This window comes from Idiotropiscis lumnitzeri, chromosome 14 (genome assembly GCF_059441095.1).
Source record: "Idiotropiscis lumnitzeri isolate Australia: NSW breed Sydney's pygmy pipehorse chromosome 14, RoL_Ilum_1.0, whole genome shotgun sequence".
In the NCBI taxonomy this organism is placed as follows: domain Eukaryota; kingdom Metazoa; phylum Chordata; class Actinopteri; order Syngnathiformes; family Syngnathidae; genus Idiotropiscis; species Idiotropiscis lumnitzeri.
In genome coordinates, this window is record NC_142404.1 from 14,659,435 (window position 1) to 14,684,136 (window position 24,702).

General features: G+C 41.3%; 2 protein-coding genes across 5 annotated transcripts in view; one reads left to right on the plus strand and one right to left on the minus strand.

Annotated features, from left to right (window-relative positions):
* The window catches only part of sh3rf3 (SH3 domain containing ring finger 3), a 96,344-nt gene that overhangs the window by 67,220 nt on the left and 4,422 nt on the right, over positions 1-24,702 (minus strand). The window lies entirely within an intron of this gene.
* Positions 574-22,227, plus strand: edar (ectodysplasin A receptor). The gene is made up of 12 exons (XM_088314975.1): positions 574-717; positions 9,513-9,575; positions 10,585-10,704; positions 12,826-13,007; positions 13,904-13,989; positions 15,365-15,442; positions 15,527-15,652; positions 15,748-15,819; positions 18,258-18,330; positions 18,986-19,316; positions 19,431-19,494; positions 19,949-22,227. The coding sequence occupies exons 2-12, from the start codon at positions 9,528-9,530 to the stop codon at positions 20,332-20,334; spliced, it is 1,566 nt and encodes a 521-aa protein (XP_088171101.1). The 5' UTR covers positions 574-717; positions 9,513-9,527; the 3' UTR covers positions 20,335-22,227.

Genomic DNA, 24,702 nt, shown 5'->3' on the forward strand with positions numbered 1-24,702 from the left:
AAACGGCTCTCCAATTTAGCCTGACAATTTGCAGCTCGTTATTCTAAAGCAATCCAAGCTTCCTGTTGAAACCTGAACTGGAGGAAGAAATATTGACAGGAGGGGGGGGGTGAATGAAGAGAAGACATTGTACAAAATGTTTTTTAAATTTAATCACCCGTAAATGGGTCAAATGTCACCTGTATAAAATTTAGATATTTGCACTCGGAGCAGAATGAAATCTTGCAATACTGTTGCTGAGAAAGGAAAGAAAATTTGAGCGTAGAATATTCAACGCAAAATCCACTGTGAGATGATTACAATTACCAAAGTGGCATGAAAAAAAAAACATGACTAGACAGTCGTACTAAATATATGTTCCAAATGTTTCCTGACTGGTATGGATTGATTTTTGTTCCCGCAACTACCGGTTGATGGACACTAGAGGGCGCAGTCGAGTCAGGACCTTCAGCAACTCTCATGCCAGGAGTTTACCTGCTCTCATCTGTCTCAGGGCGGAGAAACTTTCCCACTTTCCCCATGAAGGAGGAGCCTGCAGACACGCTCAACATGCACACTAAAAAGTGCATGCAGAGAATCAAGTTCAGCTGCTCGGAGAGAGACCTTCATCGTCAGTCAGTCCCTCAGTGATGCTGATCGCAGGTTGATCCAGCTCAGGGTGGACCAGGATTGACAGTTGAACCAACAGACTGGTGTTACCTCTGGAGAGGACGGCAGGTAAGACCACTGAGCAGCTGGGGAATGCTGGGACAGATTTTTGCAAGATTTGGGGGAAAATTCCCAAGCAGTCCTCATGATTTGCTGAGCTTTCATTTTTAAATTTGGCTTTTGGGATGATAGTGAATCCAGGAATGAAAATAATTCCTTGTCACGTTTGTCTGTCGACCTTGTTGTATTTGACTGGTGGGCGTGCGCTCGCCAAACACATGTAATGCAGATGTTAAATTTTCCTGCCAAGTGCAAACAAAACATTGCAGAAAGGCCGCTTCATTTGCATGCATGACAGGCACGTCCCTAAACAGACAGCATTTTATGCATGAAAGCTGCATGTCGATGCAAAGCTTTCAGCCTAAGGTTACAAACTATTCACTTTGCCTTGATAATCTGTTCTGCTCCGCGAACAAGGCCGTCTTCGTGTTGTTGTGCGTGGCCTCGCGATCCACTTATTTCAATAGCACCTAATTAGTAACAACCGTCTCACGGGAGACTGCTCGTGTATGCAGAGGAACTTTTGGGGCTACGTGTGCGGTTGTGAGCGTGCACACCTTCCGCCTGTCTGCATAATTGTTTTCATGGTGCCGCCTGACTGTCCCGGGGGCCCCCCAGGGGAAGTCCTGCCCGCAGACAGGCAGCTCGGCCCGGGTGGGGACATGCCGGGTCCTGCCTAGCTTCTGAAGTCTGCTGGCTGACTTTGAACTGCAGCTGCTGAAGGTGGAAATCTAGCAACCCAATCACACACACACACACGCACCCACACACTTTGACACCCCCCCCCACCCCCCACGCAAGCCCCCCAAGCTGCCTCTGTTGCTATCAAGTCTTTCATGTTCACAGGTAGAAAGGCTAAAGAGGAAGCCACAAGAGGATGGGGATGTAATCTTCAAAAGACATAAATATGTCTTTTGAGGATTAAAGGGGTTGTGGTTTAAAAAAAAACCAAAAACAGCATGGTGTCTCCGTGATGTTTCCTCTCACTCTTGACTACATGGAATACATTCCTAGTTTAGCCATTCACCACCCTGTTGCTTTACACTGAATCAATATCCTAACCCTGTTTAGTGGATCCGTGTGTGTCCTTATAAAAGTAGTGAGATGATTAAATGTCGTAGATGAAGTCTCCTCCAAAACGCAAAACCGCAGTGAAATTTATCGAGCTCCAGGGGCCCATTTATTCATTTGTTACATATCTACGACAGAATTCAAAGTGAATTCGTCAGGATTATAAGCGGAATTAGGTTTAATTCAGATAATTTGTTTGCATTTTTCAATGACAGAGCAATGTGTAGCTGGTTCTATCGACAACGCACATATGCAGAATACACTCGATTATTTTAACTCCCAGGCCGAATTCACCCTGGACTGGTTGTCAGTCAGTCGCAGGGCACAAACAGACAAACAATAATTCACACCTAGGAACAATTTTGAATCTATGAACTCTACACAATGCAAGTCAAAAAAAAATAAATTAAAAAAAGTTATAATCCCATGCAGCTGATACACGTTGGTCTTGTCTCCTATTGCCACTTTGCGCCTCAAGAGGCGATAGAGAGAACTAAGCAGTCACCCGTGTCACTAAACGTTCTATTGCATCGATGGTATGTAAATAGGCTGTTGTAGTTCAATCGTGAGTGTCAAGACTGCATGTCGCTTCACGCATCACGAGCATTTTCGCTTTCTCCCAACGACCACCAGCAGCAGTTGTGAAACTTTATTTGCTCTCCGTCCTATGACTACTGTGTTGTGTCCCGCTTAGTTGTTGTTGGGGAAAGATGCATCATGCTGCGATGATGACACCCTATTCATTTTTAGCTGTCACAGCTATCCCGCAAGACAAAAGTCGAAATTGGACCAGCATTCTGTCAATTTTAAAACTGTGTTTGGATTTGTGTGTGGGTGTGTGTGTGTGTGTGTGTCAGGGTGCGTTCGGATGTGTTTAAATATGCATTTGAATTTGAACAACAGGAGGGTAATGGTGAGGGCAAAAGTTGCTCAGTACAAAATGGTTACATCAACACTAACAATATGCTCAAGATGTAATTTTTTTTTTTCATGCCCGTCATTCAGCTTCAAAGTTGTAAACCACCTCTGAATTCGTAATGGCTTTCAAATATTTCTTATACGGGAAAAAAAAAACATTCTAAAACTGTGTTCCATTGGTTGCTAAATGGAGGGCAAACCGATGTGTGTTAATTAATCCCAGACATTTTCACTCGAGAAAACCCCTCATTTCCTTCATCTCATTTAACAGATTTTGCGAGGCCAACAGAATATTGTGTTCTAATGCTATAAAAACACGGAGCTATAACGCAAAAAAAGGCTAAGACGTATAAATACGTCTTTGGGAGGGGGGACTAAGTTTTTGAAAACGTATAAGTACGTCTTATGGATTGAATGAGTTAAGACCTGACGTCATAAGGGGTTATTTCAATCGGTGAGAGTGCTTTGCTGTTCATGCCCTCGTCAATTGAAAAATACTAGACGCATTGAATGCCGCGTGAGTGGATTTGCGGGAAATGATGTGGCCGCGGCGCTCTCCTGCATTACGTTTGTTCAAATTGGCCGATTGTCATGTAATCATTTGCATTAATGAAAAGCAGACAGATGCCGCTTGAGGGAAAAAAAAAAAGGGAACAGTGACAGTTTGCAAAAGATACTGAGTCACCAGTTTATTGGTGCAAGGCGAGTGCTCGGAGTGGGTTAACCGCAGCTGTGGAGCCTCAAGCGTCGTATGATTTATCGAGGGCAATTGGCGAGTGTGAAGTCACCAGTCAACCATGTTGCTTTACTCATCCGATTCCGATGTTGCCTTGCAAGTTCGGTGATGTCATCGTTGTGATGCTCAAATAGCTTGCCTATGATTTGAGTTTTGATTTGACGTTCCAACCATCATGTCATCATCTATCAAATTTATGCAACCACAGACAACGCTTCAATAGTGCACATATTTGACCGAGAAACTTTTTTTACGCTTGACGAGAAGGCCATTCATGACTTACGTCAGGTATTCTTGTCAGCACCTCACAATAAATCCACCCACTCACTTTTGACGTAAAGTCAGTGTGCGTCATGCGTCCTTAAAGTTTCTTCCGATTTTGTTTTTCTTTTTTTTTGTTAGTTTTCTAGACGGAAGGCCAAAACGTTTTAGCTGCAGGACGGTCCAATAAGGAATACAAAAACATTCCAGCAGATTAAACTTTTCCACTTGCAGCCACGACAAAATAAACAGAGAGTCAAGTCAGACAAGAAGGAGACTTTGCGGCCCAGCCAATCTGAAGAGAGACAAACAAGGTATCAGGAAGAAGAGTCGATGAAAGACATCACCAGCAGGCAAATCATCAAAGGGGACAGACTTTTGACTCTGTGTGTGCGTGTGTCTTCTTTTCATGTGAGTTTGTTTTTACTCTGCAACCGAGTGGGAAGCTGGCACTTAGTCTGTAATTAAAGCAATCAAAAGAGACCAGGATATGCGTACACGGACGCATACATTACACAAATCACAGAGATGAGAGTGGGTTTCATTTACTCAAGAGGTAGCGAAAGAAGACACAAAATTCTTGACAATAATATGTCTCAGGGAAAAGTAAAGAGTAGTAAAAATAAATAAATAACTTAAATAACCAAGCACTCCAATATTAAATATTCGCCAACAATATCATGTTAACTAAATTAATAATTAATTGAATCTTCATAAAATAACAAATTCTGCAAATTCAGCCACAATAAATGGTCTAAAATTAACTTAATTTGTAAAACAGCTGAAGTTCAAGCGGAGTTTATGTAGGCTGAAATGTGGACATTTTTAGAAATACAGCAGTTTTATTTTTGCAGTTTTATTTTTGCAATAACTGAGTAAAAGTAAAATTTCTTGTAAACAAAAATACTCAAGGAAAAGTCAAATGTAAGTTGCATAATACTAGTCGGACAAGCATGATCTAAAGTTACTTAAGTCCAAAGTAAACAGAATGGCATGAATGTGGTTTACTTGCCAACTTTGCAAAAACGTCAGATTTATTTATTTTTTTTAGTGTTCAGAGACAAAGTTTGTTTGATTGGAGCAAAATAAGTTTTTCTTTGACATTTTAATTAAATTAAAAAATAAAAATGAATGAAGACTCTGTTATTGCTTTTATGGCTTCGCAGTGGTTAACTTCTTTCCTCGTGTGTGTGAGACAGTTAAGTGTGTCAAAAAGCGCATCTGTCAATTGACTTTTGTGTTATATCATCGTAATTAAAGTTAAGACTGACTGACTCATTTTTTCCCACAATATTAGCAGTGGTAAACTTATTTTTAGCGCAATATGACTGTTAAGAATATAGCCTGGGAGGAAAGATTTCAATCAATCAATCAGCATCCCGGATTGAGGTTTTGACCTTGAACTTTAGCGCTGGCATAATTGTGCAGCTTGTTAACTTCTAAAGCTGATTATTCAGTGGCATCTGTGTAAAGAAATCTTTTGTAAGGAAATGAGGTCCAGCTGTTGTCGGACGTTTGCTTCTGCTTTTGCAAAGCTGGAAATCACTTAACGCGTGTGTTTGTTTTCACGTGCGGCTAAAATGCTGGTGATGTTGCTAATGAGTTGTGTTCATCTTGGGCCTCCGGACAGCTTGGATGGCTGCTCTGTTCATTGTCCGTGGAGAAAGGTTGGATTAGAAGAAAAGTGAAAGAAAGTGCTACGACGACAATTCAATTGCAGAAATGAATACAAGCACATTATAGAATACATCATTTACTAAATGCTCCCTGTAAAAACCACTTAAGAGGAATTTGCGCCAACACATCTGACTGCATTTACATCAGATTGTGCCAGTGATGTAATTTCCCATTTTGGGCTCCCAGGTTCAGATAAGGACATGGCAGTGTACTCACAAATTGCATTCTAATCTTAATTGGGCCTCATATGTGGTGAAAAGTCAGATATGAGTTGGATATTGGACTATCCTATCTGTAGTATGAGTAAAGAAATAATAATAACAAGTAATCATGAGAATTATAATGCACATTATTACTTTGAGTATTATTATGGAGAGAATTAGTTCAGATCAGCTCACACCTCTCTCTCTCTCACTTTCTCTCTCTCTCTCTCTCTCTCTCTCTCTCTCAACAAAACTCCTACCTGACAATAAAAAAAACTTGCACGTCATGATAATCATTACCCAAAATGACCCCTCTGCCTGACAACTATTAAAACCTACTTCGGGTCCCCATTGCCGAGGTAAAAGCAGTTGGATTTGAGTGGCAGTCGGGCCGCCAGCCCTCTATTTACTGACTCTGTTGAGCTGCCTCCCCATCTTCCAGACAAAATGCCAGGAGCTCATTCCTCCTCGGTGATTAGTTAGGAGTGTCCCTCACTTTCCATCACTTTGATGTGGAGTGGCCAAATAACAATAATCACACACATTCTGTGTTACTTCTAAAAGCTAGACACTTAGTTGCATTTGTGGGTACTTGTCTTCAATGCATGTTATTAGACTGAATCACAGTTTTTTTTTGTTTTTTTTTAAATGAAGTCAGTTATTGCCGACTATATGTGGCGAAGAACTCAAGTCTTGTTGTGTCCCACAAAGTGTAGAACGGATCTATATGGTTGATTTATTCTGTTGTTAAACCTATGCACAAGATTGACTGACGTTAATTCGTGCACATGTTGCACAGATGTGAGGGCACATTTGAAAAAAAAAAAAAAGTCTGGAAATGATTGACAATAGATGGAGAAACGCATCGAATGATAATGTTAAGTAACAATAACCTTTTATTCTTCTGTCAGACCTCCAAAGATGGAGGGCTTGATTTACAGCATGTGCTAGTTATTTCGCTGCAAAAAAAAAAAAAAAAAAAAACATAAAACATCATTCAATTTGATGGGTTGAGTCATGGCCTCCGAAAAATAAGTTAATTGTCTTTTTTCTGGCAACGGAACTCAGTGGTGGATATGGAGGATTGATTTATGTTAGGAGGAGAACTTTGAAGGACAACGTGGCCGGCAGTTTCGCGATCTTACCTTATTTGATGACTGTTCGACCACGTTGTAATTATTTAAAGACGAAATGTCATGTAAGGCAATTTCATGGAGGCCAAAGACTCGAGAGGCAAACATGACAAAGAAAACAATTCCAATGCGAGACAGGAGGTCCGAAATCATTTTCCATGTGCTGTTAATTGAGTTGTCACAGGAAATCAGTAGATCCAAAACAACAATAATAAAATCCTTTTTTTTTATTTTTGCGCTTTGTTCTCTTTCGACAGCAGTCCATGTGTAGATGGTTTCCTAGTGAAAAAGCCTCAAGAGCCGAACACTAAATCATGCTTTTGTTCTGAAACGATACATTTCAATATCAGCCAGGCAAAATTGTCATCCAATAAATAGTCGCAGTAACAAAAACAGATTTTTTTTTTTTTTTTAAACCACAATTTTTGTCCTTCACTTGAAGACACACAGGCAAGATAAGGGGGTAGTTCTGCTATTTATTTGGTTGAATTTTATTGTGGCCATCATTTTAGAGAGACCAAATCCAGATGACTGAATATTCAATAAGTGCCACGTTAAATACGAGCAAGCACTCACATGTGAGATCCTTTCACAGACTGGCAAACAAACCAAGCAATAATGCTGATCAAAACAATGCCTCTTGCCCGAGCACTTTCGGACCCTTCCCCTAAATACTTTAAACTCCCACTCAGACAATATCTAATGTCCTACTTTACCCAGCACTCAAAACCGCCTCATTTTGCTTCACCTTTCACAATGCTTCCAGTACATTTGGCCGGTGCCGCAAGATTCTGCCGAGACTACCTGATAATGACACACCTAAAAACAGAGGAGTTATTTAGAGGAGATTATGCGGTCGTTAGAAGATGAATCACCTCGGGGCTTGTCTTTCATCCCAGACCTGCCTTGACACACAGAGATAAGGTTTGTGGGAGATGAAGTGAGGGTTGAAAGAAGTAGGAAGGCTTGTCAAAAGACAAAGACCCTTCAAACACATTGCTCTTACCGTGCGTGTGTGTGTGTGTGTTAAGATTAACTCCATAATGATTTGCCTTGAGGGGCTTCATATACATTTGGAAGTTCTTCATTTCCTGCTATCCAGCCTTTTATCTCATCAGCAACATGCACACACACACACACACACACAAAAACGGACACACACACATACCGGTTGTGGCCTGACCACAAGGACTGTCCTCAAAGCCCAAATCATGAGCTATGTATTGTATGCATGTGTGTGTGTGTGCGTGTGTGTGCGGACTGCAGAGTCAATATGCAAGATCAAACCCAGCGGCAAGGGAGAATTAGCCATCATTGAGGTTAAGAATGTTTTTCATCAAGAAGAGTGAAATCGGAGGATTGGAATCACACAGAAAAATGTTGAACGGAGACAAGTACTCTTTTTTTTTTTTGTTTTTTTGCGAATGTAACGAAATGTAAAAATCTATTTGACGCCCCAGGCAATTTGAGGTGCATTTTAAGTTCAGCTGATTCATTTGACAGACTAAATGGAAAAGAAGGGCTCAAGAGGCATAGACTAGGGACAAAATTGACACTACAGAAAACAGTTATTTACTATTTAGGAGCTTGAATTGTGACAACTTGGATGATTTGAAATTAAAAATTTAATTTTTCTTGATTAACTCACTTACTGCCATTGACGGTTACAGACGTCAAAAAGTACATTCATTTTACCTGGGCTTGCAGTGAATGAGCCAACTTGATAATCGATTAGTTGTCGATTAATCGAGCAATCGTTGCACCTCTAATTTAATTTTCATGACTGTATGTTTTGATAGTGAAATATAGATTGCTTCTTTTCAATCTTTTACATGTTCTTTTGCATTAGTAGAGTGCGCGAGTGCGAATGGCTAAATTAGAAGCACTGAGCACTATTAAAGAAGAAACAGCGCTCCAATCATGCAGTCCACTTACTGTTGCTGTCATGAAGGCGCCACTTTGCTGGCTACTGCACATATGCGCAACATGTGGCTTGTCAGGAAGACTCCACCATTCAAACTTTTGTTTGTTTTAACCTCGACGCGTACTCTCTTTTTGTGATCAAGAAACTGAGTGGATGTGATGCCCATGAGTTTCATGCCGCTTCTAATGAGAAAATAGAAGTCAATTTGTGTTCGGTGATAATTGCATCAAAGTTACGCAGTTATGAGTGTGTTTTCCGACCTTATGAATTTCTACTGTAAGCAACGTGCAGGAGACATGTGCTTCATAGCTGGAATCACAGCAATGTTTGCCGACAGTTTACAGTTCAACTCCACTATTTACAGTCGTCGGCTTTGTGTTACTAATTAAAATTTTGCTACAAAGTGGGAAGTGACTGTCAGCTAGAATGAGGGAAAAATACACAGCAGGTTTTGAAAAATGTGGAAAGCCATAAACAGAATGTGATTTATTTACGACCCTTGAAATAAACTCTGAGCTTTTTTGATCAACGCGGCCTGCGATACAAGTTGCCTTGACTTTTACGTTTGTAAGTAGCAACATCCCCACCACTAAAGATGAATAAAAACAGCGCCCACCTGAGAGCCAACGGTGACGCGTGCTTGCAGATATGATCCGGAGCAAAGCCACGGGCTGTTTTGCTCCCATCATGACATGTTTATTGGCAATGACGTGATAGTTGCGCGTCAATGAACTCATCTGGGCCACACACTACGTAGCACGGCTGACAGGACCGCTCATCCTCAACCAATTCGCTTCACAGGGAGAAGCAAGTCTGAAAGTTTGCATTTCGATATTTATGATGTCTGAGCGAGCATCTTTTTTTTCTTCGATGTCTTCCAGGAAGCGAGCGCAAACATGCCACAGAGAAGAACCACAAAATCCGTCTTTGTGTCCTCAATTTTAGTAAGTGTTCGGTTTGTATTTATTACTCATTTTTGGGAATATATTCAAAGTCTATGCCTTTCACCTTCACATCATTCTGTTTCCTTGAAACAAAGCTAAATCTAACATAGCATGGGTTGAATTCTGAACCAGAAAATGAGGGTAAATATTTTAAATACCTGGAGACGATAGATAATAAATCGACCTGCACACTAAGCTATGCACTTCAATGTGATTGAAATGGACCAATGCAAAAAAAAAAAAAATTGGAGTTGGTTGCAACACTTTGCCGACCCTCATGGAATCCATTCGCAATAATTCACATCTGCTTTTTTGGACCAAAACCACAGAGTTACGTTTGACAAAAATATCATAGTTTGCCTTTTAATACTTCTGTGCGCAACCAGATGAAATAATTTTGGAGACAAAAGTATGGGAAACGTGGATTGGTTTAGCATCAGACTCTGTGTGACGCCAAGTTAAATACAAATCATTTGCATATTCCTCACATAGAGGAAGCGGATAAAGCGAGTTGAAGGTCGTCAAAGATTGGGTTTTGTTTTTATTATTTTTTTACCAGTCTTGGGATTTACTGGGCTAATCTGGGACCGCAGGTATCGTATTTCGTGCCATAACGTAAAAATGCGTGTTGATTAGGGCCGCCAAGATTAGTCGACCAATCGCGACAACGATCAAAATCGTCGACAATTGATTCAACACACATACGAGCTGTGAAGTTTAAAAATGAATGTTCTAATTGTAAAAAAAATCTAGCTGTAGGCTACAGATGATCATATGAGAGCAATTATGGGGCAATTCACGTATGATCCCATTAGTCGACTAATCGCGACTACTGTTGGTGATTAGTCGACTAGCAAAATAATTTCATTTTAAGAAACAAGCAAATAAAATGTCATAAAATCTTTCTGATACCAAAATGACCTGTGTGCCCGTCATACTCTCAACAACTTCTATCCGACCCTTGCCACTCAAACTACCCTAATTGTCGAATCTCTTTGTGTCTCTCTAGGTGTGCTGTATGCTTGCGAGTGCAGAGTATTCCAGCTGTGGCGAGTATGAGTTCTTAAACCAGACCAGTAACAGCTGCCAGGCATGTCCTCAGTGCCAGCCAGGACAGGAACCACACATGGTGAGAGAGTCCCAAACGTACAGTTAAGAGTGTCAACTCGCGTCCTCATCATGTGTCATCGGGTTTAGTAAATACTTCAATCATGAATTAAGTCTTGAGCTCACTCCAAAATGGAGTTGTAAAACAGTCATTCGATTCGATACGCACATTTTTTTCCATCTCAAAGTCCTGCAAAACATTCATGTCATCCCCAAATGACAGAATGTTTTGGAACCAATGTGTCTATTATTACAATTGGACCACCCACAGTGGCCGCATCCTGCTCAGTGAAAAAAAAGTGCCTTAATTCAAATTAAGAGTTCCTGTACGGTTAATGGCTTCCCCTGACGTTGATGCGAAGGTATGTGCCAAGGTGAATGACAGCGCGGTAGTCAGGCTGTCAGTTCACAAAGGCCAAAGAAAACAGAGCAAAGGTAAAACGCTTTGTTGGGCGCCTTTGCTGGTGGGAGCTTCTTGAGACAGAAACACTCCCAATGGATGAACAGAATGAAAAGAAAGCGAGCAGAGGAATTGGAAGGAGTTGTTTTTTTTTATGTCTTGCATCATAAACAGAGTTGCATCACCTCGTGACCATCATTACTGGAATCTTAGACCACAAACAACATTGCCAAACCGAACAAATCGCAATTGCCTCATGCAGTGAATAGAAACTTCAGCCACAACGTTAGTTACTCATGCGTGACATAAATCCAGCGCCTACGATAAACAGTAAGGGAATATACAGAGATTCAATAATTTGGCAATGTTTATCATTTTTGTTTTTAGTTTATTTTGTAGAACTGCACTCGGGGTGGTTCTGATATTAGGGAAGGTAAGAGAAATATTGTCACTGTAAAGATGTACATGAACACAAGCGATTTCAGAATGGTGAGAGATATCAGTTAATGAAATCGTTATCAAGTATTAATTATTACACAGTTTAATAACAACTTGATGGCTTTTTTTGTGTTAAGCTTCATCCTATTTTTCTTTGAGGTCACATATGCACCCATGAATGGACAATTGGGCGATTCAACTTTTCTTTCGTAACCCTCCCAGAATGCATTGCTGTACGTAGTCTCATTAGTATGAACGGCCATTGCGCAATCTGACGTTTTCAAAGACCGCCGCAAACGTGCCAAGCCGACTCTCGCAAGATTAAAGACTGTTCGGAGACGACAACATCCTTCCTTTTGAAGCGGAATTAATTACACTACTATCAACTTCCTTCCTCGTTTAGTACCTTAATCCAATAAGCACACTGTTCTCACTGTACTCATTCCTCGTTTCTTCAATCAGCACTTTGGACTGATCCCGATTATCGCCGAGACTAATGTAGTCGGTTTCGAGCCGAAGACAGCGAGATTAGAAAGAACCCGGGATCAATCAGTCAAGCGACGCCGCTGCACTTTCGCCCCGCCTGTCTGATCCCCACGGAGCCTCTAATTCATGTGTGAGCTCTCAAGTGTGTGTTCAATCGCGGCGTAACCACAGGATGCATCCTCCGCACGGACTTCAGAGAGCGTCTGCACGCGCATAAACGCACACGGACGATACATCACAGGAAGATGAAGACATTCAAGCACCCCTCTTTTATTTATTTTTTTTAAAATCCAGTCTGTGGTAAATGCAGCTAGTTTATACAGAATGTTTTTCTAAGAGGAGACAACATTGCAGCAATTCTTCATTGATTACGGCTAATAGGGACCGGAACCCTCCCGTGAAAAATGAAAGTGAAAAATTTCTTTTATTTATTTATTTTTTTCATTATGATTGTTTTTAATTTGGGGGGCATTTATGCCTCTATATATATATAAATTGGCATTGAATCGAAAATTAATTGGTTGTATGCACATGTCATTATTTAGACTCTGCCGAGGGTCCAACACTGTTTTTTTTTGTATGAGCCATGTGGGTCAAATCGGGAGGGGAGCCTTCTGAGTTCCCTCCAAGAGCTGATGATGCCCTCTAGCTTCACTTCAATGCTATCTTGTTTGAGACATGAGAGATAAAAAGAAACCGTACAGTTGTATCTTGACTTACAAGTGCACTAACTTACAAACCGGCGCCCGAGAAATATTTTTGTTTGTATGTTAACGAAGCCGTTATAACACAACTGCGTCTGATGCGTTGGTATTGTAGACCTGTGGCTACGGTGTGAAGGATGAAGACTTTTCCTGTGTGCCATGTCCACATGGGAAATACTCCAAAGGCAAATATGAGATCTGCAGACGACACAAAGACTGTGACGCCCTCTACAAAGCCACAGTGCGCACGGTGGGAACGGCAGACAGCGATGCAGAGTGCGGACCATGTTTACCGGGGTAAAACAACACACTGGGACACAAACGCGACGAGAGAATGGGATGGAAAAGGTTTTGCAAGAGGAGAAGGGAATAGGTCATCTTAAAATGAGCTTGAGAATAAAATGGCAAGAGCGAAACAAGATTTTAGATATGCTAATTGGGGAAATCGAATGATATGCATTGTTCTTGTTTAAACTTAAAAGTTCTTCTTAATGTGATCCAGGAACGTGTTATTAACGCTTTGTTCCACGGTTCGAATATTTACTATAATTCTTCAGCTCTCGGGCTCCATTCTCCATCGCTGCCTGAAGCAACATTTTGAATTTTATGGTCCTCGTTTAATAAGTCCAATTAATCATTTTCTACTTCAAAACCAGATAATAGCTTATTAAAATGTAGTTTCTCTCAATTGAATGGCAGTTAATTAGACAGCTGGAGACTGCTACGGGATTTAAATCACGATTAGCGTCATCGTAATATTGGTTTGTTTTTGTTCATTTTGGTGACGTTGGATTCCCATGATATGCTCCAAAGTGAATAAATAGGATTTTGTTTTTCTCTCTTCAGTCTACAGGTAGCATAAAAGTGCATTCCCATGCAGACATAAAACTAATTATCCTGATGAATGGTTTAACAGTACCAGTCATTCACAGACTCCTTGTTGTCTCCTTATCTTCAGTCTCCACTCAGACCTGAGCGAGCCATGTTTTGTGCCTACAGGCTAAATGTCATCATCCGTCAGGTCTTTGTTTTATATACAGCCTACCGTGCTGTACTCGACTTTGTCTCGCAAAAAGCATTCCACACGGCACCCACACTTGGTGCCTTCTTCTTAAGACATCGCCTTTCAAAGCTGATTTTACACCGGCCGATTGTCTCGGTTACACGAATGATACGTCTTGTATTTCCTGCAGGTATTACATGCTGGAGAGCAGACCAAGAAACCTGTACGGGATGGTTTGTCACTCCTGCCAGAATGCGCCGCCCAACACCAAAGAATGTAATCACAGAAAAAAAATCTACCAATGTATTTTTTATTTTCTCTATCCTTCGTCAGCCCATTTGTATTATCGCCTCAATCTCTTCGACCGCGCATAGAAAGGTCAATAAGTCAAAATTTTCAAAACTCTGGTGTGGCGTTCTGGAAACGCATCAAAGAATTGATTATTCCGTTCCTAAAACAGGCGCATACCTGCCTGGTAATCTGTGAATTAGCTACGCGGACGTGTGTGTGCATTGAAGCTATTAAAACGTCAAGGGAGTTTGAGTGAGATGATTAGCATGTTAGCGCTTGTGTTCCACCCTTGGTAGACATTTTTGTGTCATGTCAATTTTAGATCATTATAATGCATAATGGCTCCCTCGCGTGTTTAAGGCTTAATAACCCTTCTCCACGTCCCGCCCTGCTGAAACATTCAATATAAATTTTCCACGAAAAACAGGGACAAAAATGACCCAAAATCGAAAAAAATCTTTTAAATGATATTTTTTGCCTGTCCCGCCTGTGGGAATCCTGGATAACAGATCACTCTTTGTGTGTTAACCTGAACACCCTGTGTGTGAGAGTGGGGGTGTGTGGGGGGGGGTGTGGGCATGTGTGATTTTGTGTGTAAGTGTGTGTGTTCAGCCAGCAAGACATGATTAAGAGACAAAACCACAAAACTTTAAACAGAGTCCCAGTTCAATCTTATAATCTCAGCCAGGGAGCGTAAGCACATACTGCTTGGAGCCACGGGCACATAAATGTGTGTGAATGTTGGTGTTGTAAAATCAGAGGTGGTGAGGTCACATGTGGGGCGGGGGAGTAACAAACATTAGCTAATCATTCAGATACTATACAGTTCAGTTAGAAAAAGAAGAGAAAGGAATAATTAGTAGTCGTCAGTACACCAAACCTCTGCCAAGGCCAAACATTCTTTGGATCAGTACCAAGGTGTACTTTAAAACAGTGGTGTCCAACCAACGGGTCGCGGGCTACTTTGGACCGGGCCACGGCAGGTCACACATTCGAGAAAAAAAAACAAAACTGCAGTACTTCCGGTTTATTATCCGAGGTTGCATTATGCTAATATTGAAACCCACAAGCTAGCAAAATGAGTAAAAAAAAAACAAAAAAAACAGAACATGCATAAAGCCGCTCTGCACAATACAATCCAACTTTATTTATATAGCGCATTTCACAATAGCTGGAGCTGCAACAAAGCACCTTAAGAGAAGCTTACCTTCAAAGTATAAAATGAATTCAAGCTTCTGGATTTGTTCTCTTATTCACTGAGGAATTAAAAAAGATGGGCTAATCTTTATTCGCGGAGAATTTCTTGCAATAACACACTTACTATACTGAAGCAATATATTTGTGCGTCTTGGTTTCACAGGTATGCAGAACAGTGGGCCAGTCCAAAAACCTCAGTTGGATCCTGGCAGCACCACAGTGTTCCCTCATCTTCAAAAAGGTCCACCCAAACAAACCGTTACAAAAAAAAAAAAAACAGACGAGCAGGAATGTAACAAACCACATTTTGTCATCCGTCTCTCAGATCCAACAGGACAGGGTCACCTAGCAACGGCTCTCATTATCGCCATGTCAACCATCTTTGTCATGGCCATCGCCATTGTTCTTATCATTATGTTTTACATTCTGAAGGCCAAGCCAAGCGGCCAGGGTGAGCGCGCACAACAAACACACAAACCAATGGACTTGTAGGATATTAGCCAGGTCGCCCACGTGCTTATTGACACTCGCGTTATCTGTTCGCAGCATGCTGTCATGGACAAGTGAAATCAGTGGAAGCGCAGACCAATCAGCAAGAGGAGAAGAAAGACGTCCCTGGTAGGACAGCGCACAATTGTGTCGATCCTCGTTTAGTCATGATTTACAGTCACAAGGTTTTTTTTTTTTATTTATTTATTTATTTATTTTAAGTTTTCAAAAGTGACCCTATGTGCAGTATGTAACATAAGCATAAGCGGAACGGATAATGGAGGGATAGAACCATTAATTCGACACGTACTTTGAAAAAACTGCTGTCGTAATTTAAAATGCACAGATAACAGAAAATGAAGCAAAATATTTAATGAGTGACATTATTAAGCAATTATATTATATTAATTAATTATATTATATATTATTACATCTGCATTGGATTTATTTCCCACATATTTTCATTGTAAATTTAAGACAATAAACAGGTTAGGTTTATGTAAACTTCACACAGACGTGAAACCGGTTTAAAAAGAATCGCGAACAAAATACGCAACAAATGCAGTTTTAAATTGAATCAAACTAAACTAAAAATCATACGTTTGTGCAATGACAGTGCTGGCAGCGTCCTGATTGCAGGAAACCAGACTATAATTACAATTTCCATTTTTGCTTTAGTGACGGTAAGTGAGATTCACGCAGTCCTGATAAAAAAAAAAAGCCTTTGCAATCCAACACAGGTAATGATGGTTTATTCTAAACTGCGTGTTTTTATAAGCCACAATTATATTTCACGGAAAATGAATTTTAAGGCAAGAAATATGCAACTGTCAGTTAAAGCTTCAACCCAAATATTTAAGTCTTTATCCATGTACAGTGTCCATTGAAAAAAAAAAAAAAGCTTCTAAAAACGGCAAAGCTTCAGAGTTCACGTTTGACGCGACTTCTTTTCCATGACAAAAACAAGTGTAAAGGCGTGAGACATATCGAGAACACATCTCACCTTTTTTTTTTTTTCCCTTGTTGCTTTTAGGTTTCAATTTTAACAGCTGCCAACTTATAAATGTATGTCTGTTAATAAAGTTAAAATGTAGTTTATTTTAATGACGCCAACAGTTTAAAAACGGATTGGGCTCCGCCCCGTATCTCGTAAAAAAACATTTGACCAGCTAATTCCAACTCGGTCCAGCGCGTGTACTTAAAAAAAAACGTGTAAAGGCATCATCTTCAGTATGTAAGCGGTGCACTCACACCCGAGCATGTGCAAGATTGTGCGCGCGCGCGTGTGTGTGTGTGTGTGGGCTACGAGCGCTGCGACGTGATGAGTACACTCTAGCGGAATGTGGAACCTGCCCAGATAAACTCATGCATCCCTTAAGGCGCCATTTCTGCTGACAATGACGCTCTGTTCTCCTTCATGTGCCGGCTAACTGTTTCTCGTGTTCTCAAGAGACACACACGCACATGCATACTGTGGTACCACAAGGCTGATTAAAAATAGACTTCATAATATAATGACTAAAAGCATGGCGATGTATAGACGCAATCATATAATCACGAAGATCACGGCAATTTAGTTGGCTACGATTGGCAACAAAACATGTTCCTGTTTAAAGACGGGGTAATATTGTGGATAGACGGGCGAGATGCCATAGCTCCGAGCTCGAGCTGTCACGTATAGAGACGACGTTAATAAGGCCGTGAGATGAAAGTCTCACACACACACACACACACACACACACACACACCCACACGCACACTTTTTACTGTGCAGACCGTAATGGAGCTAATCTCAACCATTCCCCAACCCGCAACCCTCACACCAATCCTTGCTTTAATTAACCACCTTTTAAAACGCAACCCCAGCAAACCAATATGAAGCCGCAACCCCTCCGACTGCAACGCCTGCAGCCACAATTGGGACTCGCGTAATAGTCACTGTAATTGCGTTGGTTTTTACGTACCACAACGCCAATGCCTGAAGTGGTGTCATGTTCTGTGAATAAATATGCTTATGGGTCAGATTTTAAACCACACATGGAAAAAAAAATAAATGACAGGAATTAGTAATCAGACCATCGATTTTTGCCGTTGATATGTTCCATGACCCCTAGCGATAGACACATTTTCCGTGAAGCAGAGGTTGACTTTTTTTTTTTTTTTTTTAACGCTATTCCTAAGCCATTATGAACCGTCACACATGGTTCCCACTCCTCTACACACTTGGTACGCTTAACAAATGTAACTTTCGAAATGGGCTACGATGCGTCAAAACAACTCAAAATCGGCTATGAGACACGACGTTTGTCTGCGACGCGTCCATCGGCTAAAAATCGGGACTTTTTGACTGGTCCAGCTAAGAAGGAAGAAAAATAGATAATAAGAATAAGAGAACCTGCAAAGTATCTAAGTCTGCAATCGAATAAATTACGGACACGAATGAAAAACTGCGATAAGGTGTCACCGCAATAACCGATTAATTGCTGCGTCTCTCTGAGGTGCATCACCATTTTGGATTCGACTTCCTTAGTTGAGTTGCAGTTTACGGTCTTGCTGTTCTCTTTCAGATAAGGTGGTGATCTACTCAGAAAAAGATGAATTTGACAAACTTCAAGCCTCGCCTCAGATGACTGTGAAAAGGTATTAATAATTAATGACTTTCCGTTGCCACGACCGCTCATTAATTTTCAACTTGACATTAATACCTCGTTACAAGATCAATGTAAAGTTTTCCTTTCTCATTATTGAAGCTGGGAAAAAAAAAGTGTTACTCTTCCATTAACTAGTAATAGCCTCCCAAGTGCGTGCGTGTCACAACACAACCAAAAAGTTTGAATTAGTTTTATTCAACATGTGTTAGTAATTTCGCCACCACAGAACAAGTCTGCGCAGCAGTAATATTGTTGATGATGGCAGTCGGTGAGTCTTTGGTGGGTGTGAGGTACACGACACGTCGTAAACACCAAGAGGTGAACAGTCAGGGGGGGGGGGGTGAAGGTGTTTTGGGTTATTTATTTCAGGCGTCACGTTAAACCAACATATTACGATAACTTGACGTGATAGGCTGGCCAATCTCAAATTGGTATCCATTTTTGAGTTTGTAAAAGTGGTCTTAGATTGTTTTGACCTTTCCCAGTGGTCTTTGATCTTTCCAAGGCCTCTCTACCGTTATGAGCCACTAAGCTAATCGATTCGAGGTTCCCGTCACTTCCATTCCGCAGTGAAACTTCCAAATAACTTTAACGTGTTATGTTTAAACTAAAATGTGAATAACACACAAATCTATCTGCGGCAGTGAAAACGACGCCTCGTCCGAGAATGAGCAGCTGTTGAGCCGCAGCATCGACAGCGACGAGGAGGCGACGTTGGACAAGCAAGGCTCCGCGGGGACAAACAACCCGACTCCCAATTTGGGACTCAACAATGTGGGAAACAAACCGGACCTCTGCCTGCTTCCTCTGGGCGCCCTGGACACCGATCCCGCCTGCAACGGGACCGCCAACGTCGTCGCCAGCCCCAGCGGCAACCTCCCCAGTCCCGGCCACATGGGCAGTGTCAACCACATCTCCAGCACTAACCACATCAGCAATGTGACCGCAATCAACAACAGCAATAAAAACCCAGGGGTAGGAATGTGGATCTTTGAAATAAGTACTATACATTTATGATTATAAACAGATCTGCAGTTCGGCTTCATCTGGATCACATAGTGTTTCCTTTTTTTTTTTTCTACTTCACAGATGTTACAGAGTCGCAGGAAAAAGATTTTGGATCTGTATGCTAAAGTGTGCAATGTGACAGACGGTACGTTACTCTAATAGCAGAATTTTTTTTTTCTTCATGCTTAATCGCTGATGAATTTATGACTACCGTATTTTTTGGGGATCAAAAGGCGCACTTAAAATCTTTTCATTTCCTCAAAAATCGGCAGTGCGTCTTATAATTGAGTTCGCCTTATACGTGGATGTCCAACGGAAGTGGGACGGATGGAGTGTTTTGGTCACCTCACCTCATCGAAGAAAAAAAAAAACCATTTAATTTTAAATGAAAATGAACAAAAGCATGACAACAAAATATATCTTTGATACACCAGAGTATTTAGAAAATAAAAGGTTTATTCATTTAATTTTTTTCAAGTTCGTCGGGCCGGATTAAAACGTTTAACGGGCCGCATGTGGCCCCCGGGCCGTAGTTTGACCACGCCTGCTGCATAGAAAATGCATTTATGGTCTAATAGCCTGCACGCGTGTCTCCTCAGGCCTAAGCCCCACAGAACTTCCCTTCGACTGCCTGGAGAAAGCCAGTCGCATGCTGAGCTCTTCCTACAGCAGCGAGGCGGCCGTGGTTAAGACATGGAGGCACCTGGCCGAGAGTTTCGGTTTAAAGCGCGACGAGATCGGCGGCATGAGCGACGGCTTGCAACTCTTCGAGAGGGTGAGCACGGCGGGATACAGCATCCCCGACCTGCTCACCCGCCTGGTGCAGATCGAGAGGCTTGATGCTGTCGAGTCACTGTGCTCGGACGTTCTGGGAGGGAACGACATGGCGGCGGCCGGGGGCCGGCAGGGCATCAGCAGTTTCCACAGCCAGTTGGCGTGCCCGTCACCATGTCAGCCATCCTCGCAACGCTGCGCCAGCGTCTAAGACCACCGAGCAGCACAAACTCTGAAGTTGGGATCAAATCTGCTTTTGATGCAAAATGCAAACAGAGAGTAGACTTTACCCTCCCTCGTCACATGAAGAACGTTGGTGGATTTACCACCAAGTCAAGAAGCTACATATCGAAAATTGTTTTAGCGATAACGGCCACAGAATTTGAGAAAAGCAACTCAGATTTCGTTTCTTTGCTAGTAAGCTTTCGTGGTTTCAAAAGTGTCAAGTACAGAGACATTCAGGAGAGACCTGTAGTTTCTCTGAATGTTTTTTACATTTTTGACAAAAATATGCTTCCAATTTTGTAGGAAGCCATGAGAGAAGCTCCTTTTCTCTCTGGAAAAACGTACGAGTCCTGATCTCAAGCATATCAAAAACCTTCCTTTGAGATGAACTACGTATACATGGACCAACTTTCTTAAAACCGATCAGAGAAAAAAATATATTAAAAAAAAAAAAAAGGAAAGTGAGTTTGTTCGGAAATTTCGAAAGAAGTGTTTTCATGGACGCCAATCGGATTATCAATCAACAAAGACGTGTCCAGGTTCTTTCTCAGGTTCAATATCAATGACCTCTGACCTTCAAAATGTTCTTCTAAATGAATGACACCCTCCAACAATTTTTTTCGAAAGTCCAAATGAGTGGAAATGATTATAACGGAAATCAGTATCACAGTGCATGCTCCTACAAAATGTCATCTGAATTCCTCCCTGAATCTGAATCAGAATTTTTGCAATCAATTACAAATGCCTTTACACCTCCACACACGTGTCCCTCACCAACAACTTCCTCTTCAGCAACCTTGCCTCGGACCCCAACCCGACCTCCACCTCTCCTCATAACTTTTCCTTCCTTCCTTTTCCCCTCAACGCCGCCGTTTAGAGCTGCCGCCACGGTTAATTATTAGGTGTGTAACTCCCCAGGCCCCCTAATAGTCTCAAGTGTTGTGGTTTATACAGCGGGTCCAAAGTGGCTGTGATTTCCACCACCCAATTAAGCACTTAAAGCCATTTAACCTGTGAAAGTCCAGCGGAAAGGTTGTTAAAAAAAAAGAAGCAGGACTGACTGACACCCCGCAGCCACTTATACGAGATCGTCTTAAAAATGAAAATGTATATAAGTGTTATTTTGGCCACTCGTTGGCCAGCGGGCTGGAGGGCCAAAATAAAATCGATGGGTGTCAGAATGAAAGCAGAGAGAAAGAAAGATCATTCTTGTGTAAAAGTACCCACAGAATATTACAAGAAAACAGCCCGGTTGTTACACAATGGCCTTGTTGTTATTTTCTTTTTGTTTTGTGGTTAAGTCAATTCCGCTGACACAGAATCCGAGCTCTCTTTTCACCTATGAGACCATTTTCAGAACAAGCACGCAACTGAAAAAGCGATGCTTGGTTGATCAGAAGCACAAGTTATGAATCACACTTTCTATTTCATATTTAACGTTGCAGCAGCTGAGGCCGGACTCCGTCACTCTTAATCCATGCACATGTATAAAAGCATTTAATCATATATTTTGCCACAGCAATAAATAAAAAGCTCACACTTTTCAATATAGTGCTACGCAAAAGCCATTTTAATTCAAACCAGGCTGAACATTTTTTTTTATGGTGCCGTTTGCTGAGCTGTTCATAATGATCTAATTGTTGGATTGGATTTAAATGAAGTGGTTTCCACAGATGTTTTTGGACAGGCAACATCTTGTTATATATCAGTCGTGAAGAGTCACAGAACATTAATGGGATACCTCAGTAGCAGCAGCTGTGTAGCAGCGGACTAGAACATTCGCAAAGACACTCGATTTCATCACAGAGCCCAAGTGGAACTGTATATATAAGTTATTATTGTACATAATGTATACTTTAATAAAGATGTATCGCAAAAATGTCTTCATGAGTCATACATTGAACATATTTCCACGCGTTAAAATACGAAAAAAGTTTTTTTCATGGTGCAGTGAGATTATGGGAGTAGTGAGAGGTTGTCTTTCAGGTAACGTAACGTCCAACAGAGCAAGCGGACTAGCTTAGCTGCCTAAGTCATATCTGAACCTTTTTGGCAAAAAATATTGAAAAATGCGCAACTAAAGTTTTGAAGAGTCTTGTTGCCTTGATGTTGATTATCATAAACTGGATGACATGAGAAAAAGCATTACATGATATATCTCTTTGAAGAACCACGGTATTTAGAAAATAAAACATTAACAAGGTTCAATCATTTCATTTTTTTCAAGTTGGGCGGGCCGGATTAAAACGTTTAACGGGCCGCATGTGGCCCCCGGGCCGTAGCTTGCCCACACCTGCAGTAGATTGTGCAGGTAGCGACTAAACTGTCTGGTGAGTGTAAAACCACTGTAACCAGTTTGCATCATTTGTATCTCGCGTGAAGTTGAAACAGCACATGCTGGCCAATTAATAACATCGAAACATTGAACACTTTCTAGGAGATTCCCTCGATTTTTACTTCCAGTTCATTAAGTTTGACACATTAACCAGCAAATTAATTTTGAGAAGTAGTACGACTACAGGCAGGTTGAGAGCAGTCGACGATGTGTTCATGCAGATAGGATTTGACATGGTGCAATCTGTGTTGATCCCACGTTCTGTCGCTGAAAAACAGCGCACCGGCCTGCGAGAAGGTGCAGGGAACCCAACCTTTTGCCTGCAGCCTGACCTCAGAAGAGCTCGTGTGAGCACATTTTCAAACGATAATTACAGAGTTTGAAAATTGCTTCTCTATAGTTAACAGTTTTTTTTTTAATCAACATATTTTTTTTTTTCGATTAATAGCATTGCCTTGCTTGAGGTTGTTGTGATGTGTCAGAGCGCAGTGCAACTGATCTTTAAACTTAGCAAAGCGGGCCAAGAGTCGTGAGTATCGGGAGCTTGCCTGTTAAATGAGAATGGAAAGAGCGTGATACATTTCTTTCGAAGTCAGTCCGCTTAGAATAAAAGGCCAATTTCTGCCCTTTCTGCCTTTTTCATTTTCAAGTCCCAAAGTAGACCATGAGGCCAAATCTTCAACTGGAGACTTTCAAGTTGCCTACCAGGAGACTGCAGTGTGCCTGTGTTCAAGATGATTGCATCAGACTTAAAGAGGTTACGATGACCAAATAAATAAATACATAAATAAAATACAGTTCAGTCAAAGATGTACCGTCATCAAGACCGAAGCTCCACTAAATTCAAAATATTTTTCTTCTTCTTATAAAGGTTATTTGGAAGGTTTTAGACAGGGGTAAATGGTAACAATCTGCATATTGTTTAAAAAGAGCAAAGTAGTGTGATGCTTCACTCACCGTCCCATTTACAGTCTGCGACATTAGGAGAACATCCACGTGCTTTTTGCATTACTCCAACAGTCTGCTCACTGTGGCTGGTGGAAATAATATAGATTTTGTGGTCGGCCACGTCAAACTGCTGATTGTCTTGACTTTATGGCTCAGCCCAAGTGGAACCGCTAATGCCCCCCCCCCCCCCCCCAAACAACCAAATAACACTTTAATGAGCTTAACCAGCCAGACCGGGGAAGGGGGAGCTCTTTAGGGCAATTTACAGAATATTTGGACGACAGAAAAAAACCCAAATCATAAATCACTATCAGTGCATAAAGTCGTGTGGGTGATGCATAGCAGGATAGCTTGGCAGTTATGTGTTAGGGAGCATGCACCAGACACTGGCAAGCAGTCTTGAAAGTGCGGGAAATCATTTTGTCATTGACAGTTTCCAGAAGGCTAAATAACAGCTCACTTGAAAGAGATACAGTCATGACGCAATACGGTTTCCTTTTCCCAATCAAGGTGAGACGTTAACAAATGTAAAAAGACAAAATAATAATAATGAGGTCTTTCATCGGAAAACATTGAAATTTTAATCTACAGAGGAGCCAGACCAGCATTTTAGTTTAAATGAAAGTGAACAAAAGCATTACAACAATATATATGTCTTTGAAAAACCACATTCTTTAGAAAATAAACATTAACAAGATTTATTAAATTCATTTTTTTTTTCCAAGTTCAGCGGGCCGGATTAAAACGTTTATCGGGCCACATGTGGCCCCCGGGCCGTGGTTTGCCCACACCTGCCTTAGAGTATATAAGTGCCTCAGCACTGTGGTACAGTCTTCGAACTTTATTGTCCACTTGCGTTAATATATAAATGCGTCTGTGTCTGGTGTCAAGTAGGGAGCCGTAAGTGGTTCAAGTCGGTCATCAAGTGGACCCGTTTTGAAAACGTGGACGACATTAAGATGGCCGTAACAACTGAGCAGCGGAGAATCCTGGGAAAAAAATCTTTCCTGGAGTGCTTTAAAGCATGACAGAGAATGTTTCGAGGGGGATTATTTCAAAGGGGGGGACATT